The sequence below is a fragment of the Mercenaria mercenaria genome, chromosome 2 (genome assembly GCF_021730395.1).
Source record: "Mercenaria mercenaria strain notata chromosome 2, MADL_Memer_1, whole genome shotgun sequence".
NCBI lineage: Eukaryota > Metazoa > Mollusca > Bivalvia > Venerida > Veneridae > Mercenaria > Mercenaria mercenaria.
The window spans coordinates 63,310,093-63,334,568 of NC_069362.1; the positions used below are offsets into that span (position 1 = coordinate 63,310,093).

The following is a 24,476-nucleotide window of genomic DNA, read 5'->3' on the forward strand; positions in this document are numbered from 1 at the left end:
CTGACTGAATAAAAACACAGATTACTTTGAGATAATAGGATTATCTGAAATAACAGCATGCAGTTCTTGATGTACTAATTCAATTCTCAACAGCTCTCCAGTTCTGGACCTGAATACAAATCGCTTTTTATCCGGGTATTAGAAAGTCCCCAATACTATTAATGTAATTAGTATTAGAAAAGTCATTTATAAATGTAATTGAAAATTTATTCCCCACAGACGATGTTAATGGACCCTCATTTAATCTTATTTCCTGAAAAACTGGATAACGGTGAAGATATTAGTCTAATTAAACAGTAAACAATGAGAAGGGTCGCGATATTTGATCTTGATTAATAATGGGGAAAAGTAAGTTCTGGCCTTTACTTTCTAAAGCCGCGCCTTCCAGTGGGAGACGGTATTTAGATGGAATATTAACTTACAATTAACAAATTGTCCTCGTGATCATGTTATGGGAATTAGGAAAACATGATATATCAGAGGTGATTAAGATAATGTGCATAAGGACTTTGGTAATCAGACTGCCTATAACCACACAATGTATGTTCAGATTCCATTGTAACACCAGTTGGGTGTAATTACGGTAATTATGGGTTGCGGAGTACCCGTTTATAATTGACTTGGAAATTACTCACGGAAAATAGTTTTAATGAGTTTATTTTGTATAAAGTCTGAAACTTTAACATTTGTGATTCTCTTATTTCGTATTTATGTTTTAATTTGTATGTAACAGATAATAAGAGGTGCCTTCTGGCTCTTTAAATGATATCTCTGTTGTAATAATGGTCCGAGGGCTTTAGCCCGAAGGCCATTGTGAAAATAGGTGTCCCACTGTGGCCAAAACGCACACCCAGCCGTTCCTATATCAAAGGTTAATATACGGCTTGGTTGTGCCTTCTTGTCGTGATGGAACACCTCTTTAGTGTCATAACTGCATCAACGGCGGCCATAATGACCATGTTTAACGTTTTTTATTGTTACTATTTATAGTAAGGTGTATGATAAAATTTTAGTATAAAATGTTATATGACATCGACGCGCTGGCGTTTCACCTGCGACCGGAAGTATGTCAATAACATGGTATTTTCGCACGTGCCAATTTATATGGTGATTATGTAATTTTAACGTAAAATTACTACTTAAGGTAAGGTATATAATAACTGATGTTAAACCTTAGAGGTTTACATATCAAGTGTAAAGAAGTTTGAGTAATTCAGACTATTGAAATGCGCCTGTGAGTTAGAATCGAACCTTCATCGCTGTTACAGCAAAGAGCCACGTGAAATCGTGTTTAAGTAAACTTAGTTTATCAGCTAAAGTGTATTTCATTTGCTTCGGTTTTCAGGTAAATTAATTCAAAATTGAAAATTGTAACCCTTTTGTCTTGTTTGCTGGTTAAATGCCGCAAAACATACGAGCCATCCGACCTTCAGGTTTTATAATACCGGGTCTGCAAAATAAAGTAAGACTTAATTATACTTTGCATAAAATAAGATTCCCAGTAAAAGTTCAAACATCTAAGGAAGGTATTGAAAATAGAACATGCAGTTAAAAATAGTATACGCTGCAAGACCCTTGAAATTTACAATTTATGATATATTATACACCTTAAAATTGCAAATATATTCTTTTATGAATCCCTTTGGTCCTACAGCTACCTTAATGCTCCCAAAATGAAAAGTTTTTATTGCCCTGTAAATATTACTAGTAAATAATAATCCATCATTTCATGACTGCAAGTGGCTATCGCCTTTCTTGGGAGAATTATTCCAGATAATGTCTATTTTTGTCGATCATATCTCCGACGCGGCTTACTGTGCGCAGATACTTGGCAGTTCCCTCGCAATTTCCGACATTTCCGCGAAGACATCCCATAATTGAGTTACATCGCTATACAATAAACCATAATCCGCCATGAAAATTTAATAAAACACATTCATAAAGAATAAATAAGCCTCATCTGACTGTTCAAAAACAGACATTCGATTAGATATACAAAATTAAGTCTATTAACTTCAATTAGGGGTTACTGTGTTTTGCACATCCTCCAATTACGAAGATTAAAACTGACGTGCCATTTGTCGTTTAACGTAATTTTCATAGAATTATTGTTGAATAAGCGGGGCAGATGTATCTACTCATTTCGAATATATTCATCCAGCGGTATTGATCTGCGATATTACATTGTTATAAAGATGTACAAAGACGTCACTCAGGACACTTGAAAGATGGCATTGCCGGAGGAAATCTAGCGTAGACTCCACAAGTCAAAAGGAACAGACATAACTGTTTTTACTAACATTGCCTTTTGCATAGGAACATTCTAGAACGTGTACAAAACCAAAATGAACATCAATCAGTTTATAACTCGTTCTGATATAAGTAGTCGCGTAACAACAGTTACTGATATTGAGGACTCGAGGTGCGAAATGGTTGCACTACCTTTAAAATATTACTTCCGTTACTGGATATATTTCAACTGGTGCCAAACGTCTCAAATTGCTTCAATGCGATGATGAGTTTTTTTTTCCTATAGAGACATTTCAAATAATATGAATGAATAAATATCATGTTGTTGTTACGTTAATGAATTCGCTTTAAAAGATGTGTACTTCGTCGTAACATTTTCAAAATTATATGAATGGCAAATACTGTTTTGAAACTGTGTAAAACAAAGTAAGGAATACCACATATTTTATTTCCCTTGCGAACTCCTTATTACAGACGATTGCAGACATTTCTTTGACATTAAATGAGCCGCACCATGAGAAAACCAACATAGTGCATAGTGCGTACGCACAGTCTGGTCAGGATCCATACTGTTCGCTACATAGTGCATAGTGCACCGTACAGTCTAGTCAGGATCCATACTGTTCGCTAACGGTTTCTCTAACTGCAACAGGCTTTGTAAGCGAACAGCATGTATCCTGACCAGACTGCGCGGATGCGCAGGCTGGTCTGGATCCTTGCTGGTCGCAAATGCACTATGTTGGTTTTCTCATGGCGCGGCTCAAATATCGTTTTTCATTTACTTCCTTTTCCAAATAACAAATAAATTGAGAACTAACTATTGAATAGTGAAGAGTTGAAACAATTCAACATTGACATATTTTCTTTAAACGATTTATTGTTAATACATGATTTTGAAGTGTTTATTGTTTTGATATAAATGCTAAAAACATGCTGAACTTCTTTTTCTTTTCATGGTAAATAAAACAGATGAAAGGTGGCTATTTCGGAAAACTGAAGAAGTACGCTATATTAGCAGAATGTTATGTATTCAGTAAACAAATTTATTATTATAGTTAGATGCATTTAATTTATTCGATTGGGTAAGTAAAATAGTATTCCGTATAAATCTGCAAGCTAGAAATTTACATTTGAAAGTAACATGCTGTTTGCAGTGCTTTTAAAGTCATTCTTCGAGACGGAGTCACGACCATATTCTGCAATCTGCATGCAGAACAACTAATATCATATATCACCATTAGCAGCGCCCCGCCCTTATTTTCTGCGACAGTAGCCTGATTGGCTAGCAGAATTTCCAATACTACTGGGCGGAGAGAAGTTCCAATAGTTTGTCACCTCTCTTTACTATCTAAAGACCGACCCCTTGGCGGATGTCGCAACGTAATTGCGCATTATGTGACAAAAACCGAATAAGCGAGCTATTAGCGAACGAGTACAGAGCGCATTATTGGTAACAAATTATGATCTGGTATGAAGAACACCCCATTGTCCACGTATTAGAACGAACGGTTTCGATGGATGGAAAATTGAATTATGATTGATAATTTAGCTGCAATATTCATCCAGAAGTTCCAGCTCTATTGTATGAAGTTCTCTAGGACATGCAAGTCCAGGAACAATAGAACGGAATTATATCTCGTGCTGAAAGAGACTTAGATTTTTTTTTGTGACAGAGAGAATTCCTCTTGTAATATTTTGGGAGGTGAGTTTTTACATTATTTTTTTTTAAACATTAAACTTTATATTTTAAGTATTAAGGATTGAGTTTACTTTCCTGTTCGTTTGAAAATATAAACCCGATCATTTTTGCGTTTGTAAGTTATATACGTATAATTATGTAACATATAAATGTACAATGTACGTAAATTAATTTCGTTTTTTCTATATCATACTTTAGCAGTACGCATTTAAGTACTGTTTGTCATTAGAAATGAATACACACTTATTTTGTGTGACTTTACCTTAATATCTTTCAATTGTTAACAGTTCAATGAAATAATAAATGGTTTCAGATTAAGTTTACAGATGTCTTTGATATTGAGCAATTGCTTTAAATAGCCAGTATTTATAACTGTTTATTTCTGCCACTTTGAAACAAAGCGTAAAAATATGTACAAACGTTTGCTCCATTGATTAATTTTTAAACCGAAAAATATATGAAACAGTTAAAAAATAATAAATTTATAGACACAAATTGCGGTCGGTTTATGCTTTCATTGCATCTTTCTTTTTTATACCTGTTATTAATTAAAATCCACAGCATCTTGCAACAGGTACAGCCCTATAATTACCGAGTAATCGCTCGACTCTCCCCAGACGCTCCGCAGCCTTCCAATATAACGCGGGGCACAGTATGCCAATAAAGAAAAATTGACGTTTATGAAATTATTTCATCAAGATGAAATTTGATTTAAGAGCACATTATATACAGCAATGTTTGCTGAAAGATTAAAATCAACAAACAAAGATCATATTCTTTAATTTTATAGGTTGTTGTTCTGTAGTAATGGCCTTTTGTTTTGAGTTTTGGAGCCATTGTTTTGGATACTTTTCATGTCTGTTGGTTTGCCTGAACAATAATAATCGTCTAAAATAATGAAGAAATTAATAGAAAAGGTAATTTTAATGATTGATATAATTACTTGCGGTTAGGTTAGAACTGGGTAAAGAGTTTTGTTTTTGTTTTTGGAACAGGCACACTTGATTTAGGACTCTTTATATCATAATTAATGCCTGACAGGACCTCAGAATCATTAAGGATACAATTTTAAAGGATTACATAAAAATTGGAATACAGTGTACGAAGGAATTATAGTAAGTTGCAATGAGCTACCACCTGCAAATATGTTCAAAGTAAGCAATACTGCACGTGTTCATTATTTCTTTTAATTTGTGATTGTGAAGGGCTTTGTTTCTGATAAAAATATATTATTTTGCAAATTAATAAAATATTTACGCTATAATTCATATGTATCATTATAATGAAATATATTTTTATTTTCAGGTAAGGCATTGAAACAAACTGAAGATGTTTTGTTTTCACTGCCCGCCGGGGTTGCATCCAGCTTCCCGACCCCTGGGTATGGATCTACCGTTCCAGGCACACCCGTCATGTAAGTTTATTTTCTATGTTTGGCATTTAACTTTATTATCTATGTTTGACATTTAATCTCTTGTTGTTCATGTTATAATAGACTATATAATATGCACTTGGCGCTAAAAGTAAATCACCTTTCTATTTTCATTATTCGACGAGATCTTCATGTACAAATTGTGTCAAAGATAAACGGCATATAGAGAAAAAGCACATGTGAATTAATTCTGCAATTGTATTCGCAAAAGATGTGTTCTCCTAATGTTTGTCGGTTCAAGATGTTTTGGGAATTTGTACAGTACATAAAAGACAAAATCTTCCTTTGATATAGGTATATGAGTAAGCAAGCTGAGCATGTATTTATAATTCTGTTCAATTTGTAATGTTTGTAACAAAAACATACGGAATCTACTTTCAAAAATATCATTAACACCCAAAATTAAAACTTGATACAGCTACATATATGTTGATATGATGGCATATGAGTTTCTTCGGCAAACTGCCGATATTGCTTTTGGCGTTGTTCCCTTTTTGCACCTATCTCAGCCAGACGAGTTCGGTCAGCAGCTTAATCTTCACGGACATCGATAATGAAAAAAGAAATAGGCAAGATTTTACAGAACCATCAAAATTGTAAAACCTTTTCATCTAAAGGTATACTAGACCCTAATTTCATATCTAAAAATATGAAAATTACTACATTTAGTTTATGTTAATGTAAATTAAACAAGTTTATACATATTAACAGTATTGTGCATTAGAATAAAAAAGTACGTAATTAATACATAAATAATTAAATACAGTATAATGAATTCATAGCTAAACACAAACACAGTACTAATGTGTACTACCAATAAGGAAGCTGGAAGGATTTTAAAAACAAATATCAAGCGACTGTTAATTTATTACTGCATCACACAGTTAATGTATATACTTAGTAAAGTTAAATACATCTGATGAAGATTTTCGACATTTGAAGTAAACTCTATCTTAGTGAAGTATGGACAAAGCATATCTTTAATACTTCGTTTTAGTTTGGGTTCTTAGTAAATTAGCTATACTATTGTATCGAGAGATAAAGTAAAGAAAAACGACTGACAGAAAAATGTCTAGATTTTTTTATCAGTCCAAGACCTCTCTAGTTTTTAATCTTCGTTTAGTTTTCCTCTAATGTATTGATATCCTTATTACATTAGAAATTACGGGAGAGCTCTATTGGTATTGTTTCCTGACATTTAAAAGGTACTGTTTAAAGGTTAATAAAATAATTGTACGAAGTTTCATTACCAACTAACGAAAGTAAAATTTAACTGACATCTTTGTTTGAGAAGTTTTTCGCAGCGGGTTCTTGCAAAATGACATTTTTATAGAGAAGCGTTAATTTGTTTTAGATATATAACTAAATATTGCTAAAAATGTATCCAAATACACAAAAATCAATATTTATTAACATTTACCAAGGAGATGGCCGTGCTTGAATCACCTATTGACGTCATTGCATACGCTTTTTTAAAACAGGACTTTTCTAGGGTAGGTGGTTATTGGAACTGTGACGCAATTTTGTTTTATTGATTAAATTGATTTCTGGATTAAATGCTAATACGCTGCTGAATTCCGTAACAAAGATGATTTTCTGCTATGCACAGTTTGATATACAGTAACAAGAATTGATAGCACATCATAATACGGTCATTGTACTTAGAAATTTAATTCAAATTATTAAAAAACATAATTTAGTCTATTCTAATTTATTTTAGCTCGATTGTGATTTAATTTTCAAGTTTATTTGAACCACTCTTGAGTCCGCTTCCTGGGAAAACTGGAAAAGTACTGGTATTGTAAGAAAAGACGTGGTCGTGACCCAAATGGGACTCAGTCACTCGATCCAGGGTTGAGCGGCTGGTATCTTAACCACTAGACCGGCGCTTCCCTTATTAAACACTTAATTTCTTTGTCTGTTCGTGCAAAGGACTTACCTGACGATAACTTTTGGTCAACAACATATTTACTCTGCACCAGTGTGGAATGAATATGAAAGAACGTAGTATGCTAGTAACTGAATTTCATTGGAGATGATTTAACTGTTATTTAGACTGTTAAGAATATTTTTCTCCCCTTCTGTCAACGGTACAAACATAATAAAACACTACTACTGTCTGAATTTGTTGCACAATCGTGAAATCAAAGGTATATTCGAACCGAATTTCATATTTGAAAAATTGAAAAACTACCACATTTAGTTTATGTAAATATAAAATTAACAAATTCATGTGGATTAATAGTACTTTGCACCAGGTTTGAAATAATACTCATTTAAAACATGTATAGTTAAACATAGTATAAATTTTTAAGAATCAACTGTTAGTAAATGACACTTAATTGCGAAGCAAGCTCAACGTGCCCGCATAATTCATATATTTAGTGACGTTATATATATTCAATGAGGATTTTCTACATTTAGAAGTATGTGTCTAAAAAAACATTTTAATCAAAGCTTAGCATAGTTATCTAATATATAACGTAACGATGGAATCATTCGAAGCAAACGCAATCAGTCACAGACCGAAAAGCAGGCACCAACAAATCGTGACTGTAGAGTCAAAATGTTCAACAGGATATATTTTGTATAAAAAAACATTACATAATAGTAAACTTTATAATACTGTGACATAACATCACCAAGGCATAGAGCAACATACATAAAATATAAAATAATACAGACAAAATCAAGTTGAAAATAAGGATAGGGATACTGTCCGAGAACGGTCAGCACTTTGCAAAGGGAAGCAGCGGTTAACATGTGCCGCCTGGGGCATGTTTACCTCAAACTTAAGCTAAATGACTTTGGACAGTGTAAATAAAAAAAATTAAGCTAAGTCCTAACATTAATGACTAAACACTCGGTTGTACAAGTATGATATTGAAATAGTCAATCTGATACATACGAGTAAACAGTGTTATATAAGATCACGTAGGATGATGCTCGGAGGATATTTCCGTTTGTGGTAGTTGACAATTCCAATCTTGCATCATGATATACTTTTGTTTCTAAATGTTCAATTAAAAATGTTAAATTAGGCTTGGAAATCCGATGCATTAGCTTTACTAAGTGGTTATTCTTTTGGGTTGTATGAATAATAATAATTTTGAAGAAATGAAAATTGTGGATCTTTAAAATACTATTGAAATACCTTGTCAGCTTCAGTAATGTCAAACTATGTTAACTTGTTAGCTCGACTTTTCGAAGAAAATGTAGAGCTATTGCACTCGCCCCGGCGTCGGCGTCAGCGTCGCCGTTGGTTAAAGTTTTTGATAAAGTCAAATATCTCTGTTACTATTAAAGCTATTGATTTGAAACTTAAAATAGTTATTTACTATCAAAGTCTACACCAGGAGAAACAATCCCCATAGCTCTGGTTTGAATTTTGACAGAATTATGCCCCTTTTTAACTTAGAATTTTTGGTTAAAGTTTTTGACAAAGTCAAATATCTCTGTTACTATTAAAGCTATTGACTTGAAACATAAAATACATATTAACTATCAAAGTCTACACCAGGAGAAACAATCCCCATAACACTGAATTGAATTTTGACAGAAATATGCCCTTTTTTAACTTAGAAATTTTGTTAAAATGTTTGATAAAATCAAATATCTCTGTTACTATTAAAGCTTTTGACTTGAAACTCAAAATAGTTATTTACTATCAAAATCTACACCAAGAGACACAATTCCTATAACTCTGGTTTGAATTTTGACAGGATTATGCCCCTTTTTAACTTAGAATTTTTAGTTAGGTTTTGATAAAGTCAAATATCTCTGTTACTATCAAAACTTTTGACTTGAAACTTAAAATACTTATTTACCATCAAAGTCTACACCAGGAGAAACAATCCCCATAACTCTGATTTGAATTTTGACAGAATTATGCCCCTTTTAACTTAGATTTTTTTTTGTTAATTTTTTTTGATAAAGTCAAATATCTCTATTACTATTAAAGCTTTTGACTTGAAACTCAAAATAATTATTTACTATCAAAGTCTACAACAGGAGACACAATTCTCATAACTATAATTTGAATTTTAACAGAGCTATGCCCCTTTTTAACTTGGATTTTTTTACTGGCAAAGCTCAAATTCAGAGTCAAGCCCTGAGAAAAGTCGAGCGCGCTGTCTTACGGACAACTCTTGTTTATCTATTTTGGTGTATAGATTGTTCCTCTTTACACATAATAATTTTGCTGCTGGTTTTATTGGGTTTAGTGTCATATCGACACAGTATAGAAGCTATCACGACTTTTTAAGACTTTGGTGTTTGAGAAATATCCCGGGTGCCCTTCCAAGTATCGTTCAAGCATGGGCGGGCAACCGGGTATATACATAATTTCTTGTAAAGAAACGGTATTGTTTCTGATTACTGTAAAACCGTTTAGTTTTGTGGTTTGGGAAAACCGGCTATTTATTGAGGATATTAATTCGTGGATTTCAACTTCTGAATATAAAATTAAAGGGAATTTTACTTGATCGTTTGTATTTAATTTCGCGGACAGACTCAACCAATACAGGAAATATAATCCCCACAAATACTAATGATTTAAAGTGACTTATTTATTGCATATATCTCTCACGGTTTTATTACATGCACATATGTATAAAATAAATGTAAATATTCTTTAAGGAAAAAAAAAAAACAACAGCAACAACACAGGATCCTTCTATACTTTTACATCACAGTTCTATCAAATCGGCATCTTGTGACAAATTGCTACATTTTCAACAATAGGAAAGGCAAAAGTCAAGAAAAAGGAATACAAAAGTAAATATATTGACCACATATTTTTCTGTGGAAAAAAAATCTCATGGGCTGTATAAAGAATTCGCACTGAAAGAAGACCGTTTTATGCATAATGTTGTCGTGTGCATAATATTGATAATGATAATAATAATAATAATAATAAGTGCAGCATATACCACACCTTATATGCGATACATTTATATTTTTCATTTACGTGTCAGTTAAAATTATCCCATGATTATGGAAATGGTAAAAATGGGCAGTTGGAAAGTGTGCACTATTTCCCGCGGGAGAAGTTTATATTAGAGAGCATTAGACCCTATCTAAACTGACATTTAGTTAAAAGTTTAAACAGTTTTCACCAACATAATTATTCCAATATCAAAATCACATTGAACTTGTAAGTTCCATATTGTGTTTGACATATGCTTGCATATCTAACACTGATTATGTTGATTAAATGATAACAGAAAATACGTAGAAAGAGCACAGTTTTAGGAAAGGGCACTTTGGATTCACATGTAAGTGATATACATGTAATGTAATTTTGTTTAAATACATTATAATATAAATGTTCTGTATACAATTAAATTCCTCTATCTGTTTTGATATATACAGCCGATGGATATTTCCCATGGCAAAGGTTTCTAGCTACATTTCCCGATATTTTCAGATAAAGGTGCATGGGATATTTCCATTGACCGTTTTAGGCAAATCCAAAAATGTCAAACTTTTGGAGTATAACATATAGTCCTTTTTCTCCTTTGTTGTTATATGCTTGCATATTTTTCACTGATTATTGAAATAAATAATACCTAGAAAAGAAACGGCATATTGTATTCACACCTAAATATTTGTAACATATACAGATTGTAATATATTGTTTAAATAGCAATAAGGTATAAAAAGTTCTTTCTTAACTAGTACAGTTCAAGTCTGATATCAGTTTTAGAGTATGTCCATAACAAATTTTGGGTTTGTCTAAAACCGCCAACAGAAATTTCCCATGGCACCGCCAGTGGAAATTTCCCATGGCAAAAGTGTCCCGATACATTTTTGTCATTTTTTTAGATACAGGTGCATGGGAAATTTTCATTGACAGTTTTTTGACAAATCCAAAATGTGAAACTTTTGAAGTATAACGTACAGTCTTTTAATCCTTTCTTGTTATATTTGTTTCTTGTAATATATGCTTGCATATCTTACACTGATTATGCGAATTAAATGATAACAAAACATAGAAACGGGACATTGTCATTTGAAACACACATCAGTTGCAATTTTGTTTAAATAACATTACGATATAAAAATGTTCTTTCTTAACTTGTACTTTTAAAATTCATCTATCGGGTTTTAATTATACCCGCGTCACAGTTTTGAAAATTCCCATGGCAAAAGTGTTCAGCTACATCTTAATACAGGTGAATATGAAATTTCTATTAACCTTTTTTTGGCAAATCCCAAATGTCAAACTATGGGAGTATAACATAGCCCTTTTTTCTCCCAAGAACAATTGGAAAAATCGTTAGACAGACTTTGATCACCACGTCAGCTTGTGTTGTATAGCAGACAAACATATCCAACAAAGTCTTGCAACAAAAAGATAATATTTTAACATGTGAATGGAAAACTACCACAAGATATTTTTAAACATGCTGAGAAATGTTAAAATTTAAATATTCACTGCTATTATATTCAACATTTTATAAAACAAAAATAGGTGAAAAAAATGCAGCGGGACATTTTTGCTATGGCAATTTTCCATTTGGCAAATTTAGACAAATCGAGAAATGGCAATGGGTTTTCACCATATTACTTCAGAATTATTAATACTTACAACAATTAGACTGACTGATATTATATTTTTTGTAAGCAGCCCTTTTAACAGTTAATGGTACTGTCAAAATTGAAAAATGGACGTACAAGTTCATTATAGAAATTTAGCAGGGTAAGAATTCAGTATCTACGTCTTTATTCTTTAAACATTGATCACAAGAATATATCTCCTACAAATATTTAATTTGATAGGGGTTACCAGATTAGATAGTTTTTTGTGAAAATAATAAACTTAAGACAACAGCAGTTCGAATGGCAGCTGCAAAATACCGACTATATATGCACTACGATTATTTCTTCTAATTATTGATAAAACAACAAGTATACGCATTAAGTTTTTTTTGTTCAATTCAGTTACAAAGTAAAAGGGGTATACACTTGTAGTATAGTGATGTTGGCCGTCTATCTGATTAGTGTCCTTGCCATATCTTCAAACCAAGGACTTACTTTGGGATTATTTTACTTGCATTTACTCGAGTCTCTTTTATAAAGATGTTCTAACGCATTGAATGTAGACACACACTCCAGTGTCGTCCTCAATCTTATTTGCGTATCTCAAATATGAACAATGGAGACATTCGAAAAATTCTTAATTTGAGCGAATGCTCTCCGTCTAAATGTGACTTAAGTGTAATCTGTCTTTTCTTTTTTTTCGGTTATTTGTGGAGAACATTGTCGTACTCGGAAGTAATTCAGGACGACTGCCAGACAAGGTGACCGCTATAACATATGTAAAATGTGTTTGAATAATGTACATTGTACCGGTTATGATGCTGTTTTACGGATAACTAATATTACCCATGAGTAGTAGTAACACCAAAGTAACACCTATCTACGGTTATTTCATGCAACAGATCTTAAACAAAGCCCATTAACACACATAACTGTCATATTCTTTGGCATAAATAAGCCGACTAGGTTAGGTAAAATGATTTAAACATTCATGAAAACTGTTGTACACGAGGGCTGCGAATGTGAGTTTTTGAACCTCGAAGTTATCGTCATATTGTTTTGAATTGAAGTTTTTGACTTAAATAGGAAATTCACGTACGTCTAAAACTACAACGAGGAAGATTTAAATTGGCAAAAGATGGTATTAAAAAATAGTATTCTTGTTGACTGCTGTCACATTATACATTGATCACCAGGTAATGAAAAAACCTGTTTCTTAAAGGCCAGTGTATGACTTACAATTTAAGACTTAGATTTGACCGAAATTATGCGTAATTCATTGTGTGATCATAACACATAAGTGACAGGCATAGGGGTGCACTACATTGAGCCCCAATGAACAGACGACCGATCTGTATGTGGCTCTTGGAGAAGTTCTCATTAGTGGTAATTAATACTTGATCACCCAATCTATTAAGCATGTAACCTCCTGTTTGATCCTAATGTAATGTGTCATATTATGACAACAGTTTCCGAAAATCATTTCAAAATTCCATACACATTGAAAGAGTTAAGAACCGGACGCGAAAAAGTGTCTGAAGATACTGACCTAAGAGTTATGGATCGCGACACGTGGCAAGTTACAGTGACCGTTTACACCAAATAAGTTCATAATTCTTAGACGGACGTCAGAGCAATGGGATCTTGACCTGGGAGATATGGCTGGCAACGAGTATTTGCGCTCAACACATTGCCATTTTATGCCAGATTATTCCAAAATATCTTGACCGGACAAACTGACTACATTGATTTACAATTCCAGTGTGTGACCTTAGTCTTAAACCGAAGGAATTATGTTTTTGGTGCGGTAATTTTTCATATTATAGTTAAGGTTTATTTCAAAATAACTTCTAAATCCCTTGATGAGTGACAGAGATATGGCAATGACACGAAATTTTGTACGCACGGACACTGATCCTTAATGCGTCTAACATTCTATAACAACAAAGCATACACGACAACCTTGATGTGTTCAAGTACGCTATATCCTTTCTATTGTGCATGCGCGATAACACAGTAAACAACGTTTGTACATGTTTAGTAAACTTTAAGACTGTTTTTATAAATAAATTAAGCCCAAAACATAATCACTTGCTATTTTATTTTTATTTACTAACATGAAAAATTACCTTCTGAAGAACAAAAACGATACGTTTTTTTCACTGTTTAACATTGTTTAATCTTTTTATACATTTAAACAAAGCGCTTATTATGATTTAAACCATTTTCTTTATAACGTGCACTGTGCAAAGTAACTGTATTTTCTGAGTGGCTTTTCTTGATGTGCATCCCATACTAATATTTCAAAATTCAACGACCAACTGCATTTTACTTGAACTTAATTGAAACAATGTATGAAGGTCTTAAAGCACGTTCAAATGTTGTCGTGTCTGTTTTGGAAAGCATACAAGTGTAAACGATAATTCATTCGATGATTTTTAGGGATTGTCCTTTGGCAATGTTTGATAGAATTCGTGGAATTGTGCTACTTTTAAAGAGTTTAATACATTATTTTTTGTTTTGCACGGTACTGCCTTGTAAGTATGTAATTCTATAGTATAGAGTGAGACCAGGGCAGAATGCAGCCTAATCGTGCATCTTTATTCCGGTTAGTTGCAAAAATAGTCCATCCCTCTAAGAATTTTAAAATTCGATTTTTTTTTCACTTAATTGAAGGCAAGAAATGTGCCTTCTCTCCGCGGCGCACATTGCAACTGTCTGTTCTATTCTGTGCAACATCGCTGTTCTCAAACCCTTTGAGAGAACATTTCCACGCGCACACCTTCACATTAATTCAATTTACACGTCTTCGTGCCTTAGTGGGCACAAAGATGCCGCCACGTTCCCAGGGCAATCAACGAAGCTTCATTCCGGAGCAATCTTACAAAATCTATCAAGGGGTTAAAAGTCAAAATCTGTACGACAAAATTGGATTTGTGAACCAAATTTAAGCACATCATTGTTCCTAATCAACGTAATTAACCTAACTAATGTTGTTAAGGAAATTACATTTCAATATGCGTTAGCTGTGCCGTATTTCTTCTTCCACTTTTCCAGGATTTCACCGGTGAAAGTGTACACAAATACGTTTTCAATTGACGATTCTTGCGCGGATGTCTTAACAGGAACATGCACCGTTCTATTTAAATCAAATTACATTAATTAAACCAAGGTATTGATTTGACTATAATTACATTAATCAGGCGGGAACGTACAGAATTAAACATGTTTTCTTGTAAGTTGAGATTTCAGTATTTAATTGATCTACTTTTAAGTGAATTTTCGGAGCACTTTGATATTGTTAGAACGGATGAGCTCTGGGTGTTTTACTTTCAAATCAGACACCTTTATATTCTTTTAATGTACACCAATTTGAAATTATTGTTATAATTTTCAAATTGATGTTCAGTGTCGAAGACATTTTAATCTGTAATAGGCAAAACTAATTAGATGAAGGTGGAGATTGAATTGTTCAAATGAAACAATTATGTGCAAGGCGTACATTTTTAAGAAAACTATCAAATTTTGCGTTTTATAACGTATAAACCACATCTATATAGTTCTCTGATGGCCTAAATATATTAAGGGTTTGGAAATGTTTCTAACACTTGAAAAAGGCTTCTTACTGAGCCCCTAAAGTGATATACGGCACTTTTATTTTAGACTTTGTAATATTTTAGACTTTGTAAAAAGGAAATACATTTCGTAATTACGAAATAATGTATTTAAACTAGTATTGCGTTTTACGTAGTAATGTGTACTTTAATTTCAAACGTTTCTTTTATTTTGATTTCGTAAATTTATACGAAATGTAGTTCATTTCTTACGAAATAATATTTCGTATTTACGAAGTAAAAAGGAACGTAACATCTAGAATAAAAGTACATGATTTCTTAAAACGCAATAATATTTCGTAAAAGACGAGATATTATTTCGTTTTTACGAAAAACATTTTATGAAACACAATACTTCGCTTTTATGAAATACATAACCTCCTTTTTAGGAAAAGCATTTCGTAATTACGAAATCATATTTTCTGTTTTCAAGAAATGATAGTACTTTCGAAATAAAATTTATTTTTAACGAAATAACATTTAAACAAATAATCGAATGTCACTTTAAGGGGCTCTGTACCTTTTCATGTAAAGACAAAGTAGAACAGGTTTTACTTAAGTAACCGAAAACGTCAATATTTAAAAGCTGCGTTGGTGCTGATTCAGAAAAAAATTCTTAGTCCAACATTTCGGAAAACGAATTATGGCATGCTTACCCAGTCCTATTACCCATCAGTTTTGAAAAGAGGTATACAGGAAAGGATTAGACCTCATATTTGAAAACCCCTTTTATCTTATTATTTATGGAGATTATACTTCCATTATTTCTTTGCCACTTTTCTTGTATTTCATTTTAAATACTGTGCTAAAATGGAGCAATGATAGCTTTTGACAATAAGTGTGATGGGACTGATTTTGTCCCGATTCGTATTGTGGAACATTTATACGACATATCGGTGACTGCATGCACAGGGTGATTCTCTAATAAAGTTGTTGTCCTATTCAACTTTACATTATATGGAGTTTCCTAAGCTATTTTGAAAAGTTAGGACAATCGAAAATGTTGAAGCAAGAATTTCAACATAGCACTACAGAAGTTCTTTGTCAGAATTACATTCTTCAAATACGTTTCACTATTTCTTCGTAAAAGCATATCCCCATTGAGAAGTCTTAATGATAAAATAATAATATAATAAGTTAAATGAGACTAAATATTCATTAATAGGCCATCCGTCATTTGGATCTCCTCTGTCACGTTGAAGTGCGAGAATCTCGTATTTAACGATAATAGCTTTAAGAATAATTTCATTTACGGAACAATTGGTCCTCTTCAAGTGCTATGCTTTAAAGAACTTCAGATATTACTGTGTTTTGAAGAGGTTATGTTAAGACAGCTATCCAGTCGCATATCGAGAAGTATAGTCTCTCAAATGGACTTTAAGAAGATTCTCGACTCATACTGTCATAAAAGGATTCATCTGAATTAAGATTCTTCCGGGAGAATAAACTGAAATGCAGACGACATCTGTATTTGAAAAATCCTTTGGCTCTCCGTTCGTGGTACATGTATTGTTTTACGTAAATTCAGTTACCGCGTCCGCACGCATCTCTGTTCGGTTTGGAAACAAAGAATTACATTGAGATCGTCTGAACGCGATTTTAAAAGAACTGCTTGAAATTTCTGTTTTTGTCAGGATTTTGGTTACCACGCAAAGCAAAAATTCAGTTCGAAATTTATACTTTATAGAAGTATGCTTTCATAGTCTATACCCGTGTATAGAGACTTTCAGATAGGTTGTTACGTTCGAAACACGGAAGTATTCCTTTCATAACCGTGACATATACTTTTCATCAGTTTATTGACATACAACTTATCTTTAATTTTTTCATGATTAATTCCGAGAACTGAAAAAAAAAAGATAAACTCGTTTGAAATAGAGCAACATTTTGTATTTAGTCTGAAAATATTTGAGACACACATTTTAACAACTAAAACTAGTTGAAGAAAGATATGCTAGACGAGCAATAATTATAAATGAAATAAATGTTTTCGAAAAAGAAGTTTGATGTATCATCAGTGGTTTGTCATACAACGTGTCCCAAAACATGCGATACAATTTCATATTTCTGTAAGGCAGTTTATATTTAGTACAATGTATTTAGTAAGACATAACTATTCTTTATGTATGAATTAACCTTTCAATCTTGAAGAAATTCAGTAGCTACGAAAAATATGATTATATAGCATATGCTCAAAAATGGCGTCCCCCTCCACAATTTTCGGCCTTCACTGACCTTATTTGACTACAACAGACTTCCTTTGATGGGAAGATATGAAAGACAGTCTTCAAATTTAAACATATATCTGCAACAACAGTTTATTATAAAGCATGCACGTCTATTAAAGGAAAGTGAATTTTAAAATATTTAAAAGCGGACGTCATCTTTGGACGAGCATATTTGGTAAAAAACATTCGTTTCGAAAATGCTGAATATCTCAAATTTCGAAATTTTAATACATACGTAACATGTACCGAATAAATTTTATTAACGTATGAACACTATTAACTCTGTCTGATTATATGTTACATATATGCAATATAGACATATAAAATGTATCAAATATTATGTGCCTTTCTGTATATACTAGTTTTTCCAAACCTAATAACTCCCGAAGACATTTTCCCTAATTTTCAAAACAATTTGATATAAATATATGTGAAAAGTAAAGGTCTGTTAAGCATAAAATTTAAATGTTTGGACGTAACCAAACACTACATTACATTTTCATATGGTTATTTAAAACACATTTTTACTTATATATAACTTCAGTTTTATAAACACATTGATCAATGCTATCAGTAGAACATAGCGGACACACTGCTACTTGTTTTCAGTGTGTTTTAATGGTATCTCTAAATAACTTACTTAAGCATTACACTGCTTGCCAAGATCTGGTAATGCTGTGCGCCTTCGCGGTGTGGATTCGAGACTTTACTCGGGCATAAAAATCTCTGTAACGATCACATCATTGTTTGCCTATGCAGCAGAAGAAGCAAACAAAGATCTATTGTAGACCACTGAATCACTAATATCGAGCTTTTTATAAAGTTAAAATCATGGCTTATGATAAAAAATCTGATGTATTCTGAAACACAAATGTGACATGTTTGAAAAACGAACGTGTTTAGTAGGTCTGATTGAATAATGATGAGAATATATTGTTAGGCGGAACAATAAGGAAACTGTTGAGCGACCAGACAGTAACTTCTGAGACAGACCCCTGGCGCGCTACTTTTAGCAATAATAAAAATAACTCCGGTCTGAATTAACAGACTTTATTCTGTTTGGACCAAAGAATGGATGTATCACTGTTTTCACCAAGACAGTCTACTTAACAAATCTAAACAAGAATTAGTAATAGAAGTCTAAGATTTCCTCAGAAAGTGCACGGGAATATGAAGATATATATGCTTGTTCAATCTTAGAAAAATATCGGTGAGCCTAGTAGCCTGTCTCGCACCTCGTTCGACAGTAAGTGAGAGGAAAGCATCACTTAGAATGCTATTTTGTAGGAAAAGCAGTGATACCATACATGTATTTTGCAAAGACATATTCTTACTTTCATGTGCGAGCTATACATGTGGAACATAGTTATTAAGACCACACATTCTTTGGACTAAATGGAAAAAAATATTGGTACTTGTACTCAGGAGTAGTGAGTACTTTTCTAAAATACTCAGTACTCGTGTGTTTATCTGTCTGTCTATCTCTATAATCTTCCATTATTGTCTAGTCCCGTTACAAATTCTCGAAAAGTATTTTTAGTTATTCGCAGTTACAAGATTTTTAGTTTCAGTGTAGCCAGACATATTCATACCTCACTTATAGGGTAACATATGTCATCACTTTTGATCCTTTTCTCTCATAACAGCACCACTCGTCTTTATTAGGAAATGTCTTCAGGAAGACAGAACGTGCTCCTGACTAATAACATTGGTATTTTGTTGTTTATAGAGCATAAATAAAGTACATTTAGGAAATGTCCTCAGGAAGACAGAACGTGCTCGTGACTAACGCCACTGGTATTTTGATGGATATAGAGCATAAATAAAGCATATTAGAAATTGTCCTTAGGAAGACAGAACGTACTCGTGACTAATAACATTGGTATTTTGTTGCATATAGAGCATAAAATAAAGTATAATTAGGAACTGTCCTCGGGAAGACAAAACATGCTCATGACTAATAACATTGGCCTTTTGCTGCATAAAGAGCATAAATAACGTATAATCAGGAATGCCTTGTGCTTGTGACTAATAACATTGGTGTGTTGTTGCATATAGAGCATAAATAAAGTATAACCAGGAACTGTCCTCAGGAAGACAGAACGTGCTCGTGACTAATTACATTTGCGTTTTGCTGCATGTAGAGCATAAATAAAGTATAATCAAGAACTGTCCTCAGGAAGACAGAACTTGCTCGTGACGGTGTTTTGTTGCACATAGAAAATAAAATAAAGTATAAATAATTAAACTAGTCCTTGCATGGATGTCCGGTTATATATAACAAAGGGAGGTGCCTGTCTAGCCTTTTATATGTTGAGCAATGACTATATATATAATTATAATCTGGGTACCTCGCCGTAATGGATTGTGAGCTAAATAATTTCAGGGATCAGGCAACTCACTCGATGTTTTAAACAAATAGCATACAACTAATGATTTTCAGCTCAGCCACCTATAAACCTTGGTTTTATTGAAATTCTCGTGATACTTCTGAATCAACAACATACGAGGCCTATGGTTGAGCCTATGTCCTTCCATTTAAAGCGGCATTTCAATATAAAATAGTTCCAAATTCTTGCTGCTCAGCTCATATAGTTGTCATATACAGTCGAGACTGTTTTAAGAGACCGACTTTGGGAAGCAGCGAAAAAGGTCACATATGACAGGGAGTCTCTTAAAACAGTCTCACTTAACAGGATGACGCTGGTTACATATATTTATCCAATTAAAGTACATGAATATCGGATACTTATATACTGGCCTCTTTTAAGGTAGGAATGGAAAATGATTAAATACTATTTCTTTAATTGCATATTGATAAAATATAAATTTAAAATAATTTGCATCATTCATATGATGTTGATAAAACAAATTTAAGCTCATGATCTGGCAAGAAAATAAAGGGGAGCAGTAAAATATGTGTTCCATTTGAACTATTTACACACTGAGGTTTATGATATTTATATTTTTGTGTACTAATTGTTCATTGACATTTATTCGATTATTGACTGCATCTTTAATCTGTGTTTACATCGTCGTTTCCTGTTAAATACCGCCATATTTTTGTTTTACCAGGAATAAAGTTAATTTATGCACCGACTCCGAATTCTTCAGCGACTTTATACGCTGGTTTTCCCTAATCGAGCAATTCAAGTGCCTTAACACGCTGTTCTAATGTCAAAACAGTTCTTTTTTATGTTTTTCATCAGCCATTTTTTTTTTTGTAAACAGATAAGTTCTCGTCTCAAACAACTTCACGCGAGATAAAGAACGGCAACTCTATCTTGTAAAATCTTGCGAGGGAGCGTCTCAAAGTCGCTGAAAACGGTCTAAATATCGATTCGGGAGCCTGATTTCACAGTCGCTTGTCGCGTAAGGCAGGGGGTTGCTTAATTCAGGCTCTTTTAATAGTAAATTGCGTCCGGAGCATAAAATAGGGTCGCATATGACAGGGAGTCGCTAAATTCAGGGGGTCGTTAAGGCATGTACATCATTTAACTCAACTACCATGAAGGTGTAACCAATATGTCTTGGCTGTTCTTCTGTAATACCGCGTAACCTCGTTGTCTGTTTGCAAGTAACTCTTCTTCTGTCTGAATAGCAAGAAAACGTCTCGATGCTCAACTTATATATATGCTCTTGCATTTAAGCCTTTGTTGAAAGATATGCTGAATAGCTTTAAAGCCGTCAAACTGGCATTCATGATAGCTCTTGCTTCTTTGCCTTTGTTGGATGATATGCTGAATAAGTGTAATGAAATAATATGATAAAATAATAAAATCTGTTGGAAGATCCTTTGGAAGCATAGAATGCAAGCAAGCAAAAGTATAGCAGAACCGGCTTGACTGAGTCTGTTAATGAGAGGTAATGAAATGTGCAACACCTCTCGCCATCTAGCATAGGCTAAAGCCGTCAAACTGGCGTTCGTCATACTTCTTGCTTCTTTGCCTTTCTTCAATGATATGCTGAACAGGTGAAATGCTGTAAAACTGGCATTCGACTTGCATTTTGTTTCTTTGACTGTGTTCGATGATATGCTGAATAGGAAAAAAGTTCACATACTGGCATTCCTGGTACTTCTTGCTTCTTTGCCTTTGTTGAATGACATGCCGAATAGGTGTAAATCTGTGAAACTGGAATTGGTGATAGTTCTTATCATTTGTTGAATGATATGCTGAACAGCTGAATATCTGAATAGCTGTCAAACTGACATTCGTAGTAGTTGATTCGTCTTCTCCTTTGTTGAGTGATATGCTGAATAGATGAAAAGCTGTCAAACTGACATTCGTAGTAGTTGATTCGTCTTCTCCTTTGTTGAGTGATATGCTGGATAGATGAAAAGCTGTCAAACTGACATTCGTAGTAGTTGATTCGTCTTCTCCTTTGTTGAGTGATATGCTGGATAGATGAAAAGCTGTCAAACTGACATTCGTAGTAGTTGATTCGTCTTCTCCTTTGTTGAGTGATATGCTGAATAGATGAAAAGCTGTCAAACTGACATTCGTAGTAGTTGATTCGTCTTCTCCTTTGTTGAGTGATATGCTGAATAGATGAAAAGCTGTCAAACTGACATTCGTAGTAGTTGATTCGTCTTCTCCTTTGTTGAGTGATATGCTGGATAGATGAAAAGCTGTCAAACTGACATTCGTAGTAGTTGATTCGTCTTCTCCTTTGTTGAATGATATGCTGAATAGATGAAAAGCTGTCAAACTGACATTCGTGGTAGTTGATTCGTCTTCTCCTTTGTTGAGTGATATGCTGAATAGATGAAAAGCTGTCAAACTGACATTCGTAGTAGTTGATTCGTCTTCTCCTTTGTTGAATGATATGCTGAATAGATGAAAAGCTGTCAAACTGACATTCGTAGTAGTTGATTCGTCTTCTCCTTTGTTGAGTGATATGCTGAATAGATGAAAAGCTGTCAAACTGACATTCGTAGTAGTTGATTCTCTTTGCCTTTGTTGATGATATGCTGAATAGATGAAAAGCTGTCAAACTGACATTCGTGAGTAGTTGCTTCTCTTACTTTGTTGAGTGATATGCTGATAGATGAAAACTGTCAAGCTGACACGTGTGTGATTCTGCTTCGTCCTTTGTTGAAGTTATATGCTGAATAGAGAGTGTAACTACATTTTATATGTCTTGTAGTGATGCGCAATAAGGGTTCAAACTGCATTGGTAGTAGTTTGATTCGTCTTCTCCTTTGTTGAATGATATGCTGAATAGATGAAAAGCTGTCAAACTGACATTCGTAGTAGTTGATTCGTCTTCTCCTTTGTTGAATGATATGCTGAATAGATGAAAAGCTGTCAAACTGACATTCGTAGTAGTTGATTCGTCTTCTCCTTTGTTGTATGATATGCTGAATAGATGAAAAGCTGTCAAACTGACATTCGTGGTAGTTGATTCGTCTTCTCCTTTGTTGAGTGATATGCTGAATAGATGAAAAGCTGTCAAACTGACATTCGTGGTAGTTGATTCGTCTTCTCCTTTGTTGAGTGATATGCTGAATAGATGAAAAGCTGTCAAACTGACATTCGTAGTAGTTGATTCTTCTTTGCCTTTGTTGAATGATATGCTGAATAAGTATAAAACTGTTAAACTGACATTCGTGGCAGTTGTTGCTTCATAGCCTTTGTTGGACTGAATGCTGGATGGGAATGAAACTGTTAAGCTGACACTGGTGGCAGTTCTTGCTTCGTTGTCTTTCTTGAATTATATGCTGAATAGGTGTATACCATTTTATATGTCTGAGTATGCGCAAAATGTTAAACTGGCCCTGGTGACAGTTTTTACCTACATATCTCGTGTTTCGTAGGCGTTAAAGTCGCTGTAATTCCTCTTAATAAATTTAGAATGACGCGCTGAATGTTAAACTGACATTCGTAATGTCTCATACTATTTAGTCTACTGAATATATCCGTTGTTATTCAGCGCCCTTTGAAAGAAGTGCTGAAAAAGCGTTAAACATTCAATGCCTTTTGAAAGAAATTAAACATTTAAACTAATATATACGTTACTCTGTAGGCCAGTTTTGACCACGGTGCAGAAAAATATTTGATCATTTAAGCTAACACTCGCCGACAGCTTTGTCTAATGACACCCCAATAAAATAATTTATACTAACATTTATAGACAGTTTTGCCGATCAAAGTCAAGCGGCTGAATATATGTTAAACAATTTGAATGGAGTTAGTCAGTAATATGCTCAGAATTCAGACTTCGTACGGGTACCGATCCAAAACACTGGTTAAGTTAACTGACCTCCATATATTTAACAGATATATTGTTGAAAAAAAAATGCATGCTTTAACTCAATATCAAAGAGACCAAGGACTTCTGGATAAAACATCTTACGGAGATAAAAAAAATATACTATGGAGTTTGATGACTTGCTGTAACTTATGTACTGGCCTTCCATGGTCGAGAAGGTACCACATATACCTGCATCGATGTTAGGGTAATTTCTTTTCAAAATTCAACAAAATTATTCTAAAATAGTAACTCTTGATTCCGGTTTTGCTTTTGATATATAAACTTGAAATATTTATTTTTCCTCCTAATATTTAGAATGTAAATTTGAAGCGATTATATGTTTGATGCAGCTTTTACAATCCCTCATAGAAATTTCTGGTTTTAAGAATATACCATATATATCAATGTCAAAATCATACGCATCGCTTTCCTAATCTAGATTGAAAATGCGCATG

General features: G+C 33.5%; 1 protein-coding gene across 1 annotated transcript in view; it reads left to right on the forward strand.

The window, feature by feature from the left end:
- Window positions 1-3,621: 3,621 nt before the first annotated feature.
- Window positions 3,622-24,476, forward strand: part of LOC123562789 (diencephalon/mesencephalon homeobox protein 1-like) — a 30,779-nt gene continuing 9,924 nt past the window's right edge. The window contains exons 1-2 of the mRNA XM_045355383.2: window positions 3,622-3,952; window positions 5,255-5,363. Coding sequence (XP_045211318.2) covers window positions 5,279-5,363 — 85 coding nt within the window. The 5' untranslated portion in view covers window positions 3,622-3,952; window positions 5,255-5,278. The remainder of the gene's footprint in view (window positions 3,953-5,254; window positions 5,364-24,476) is intronic.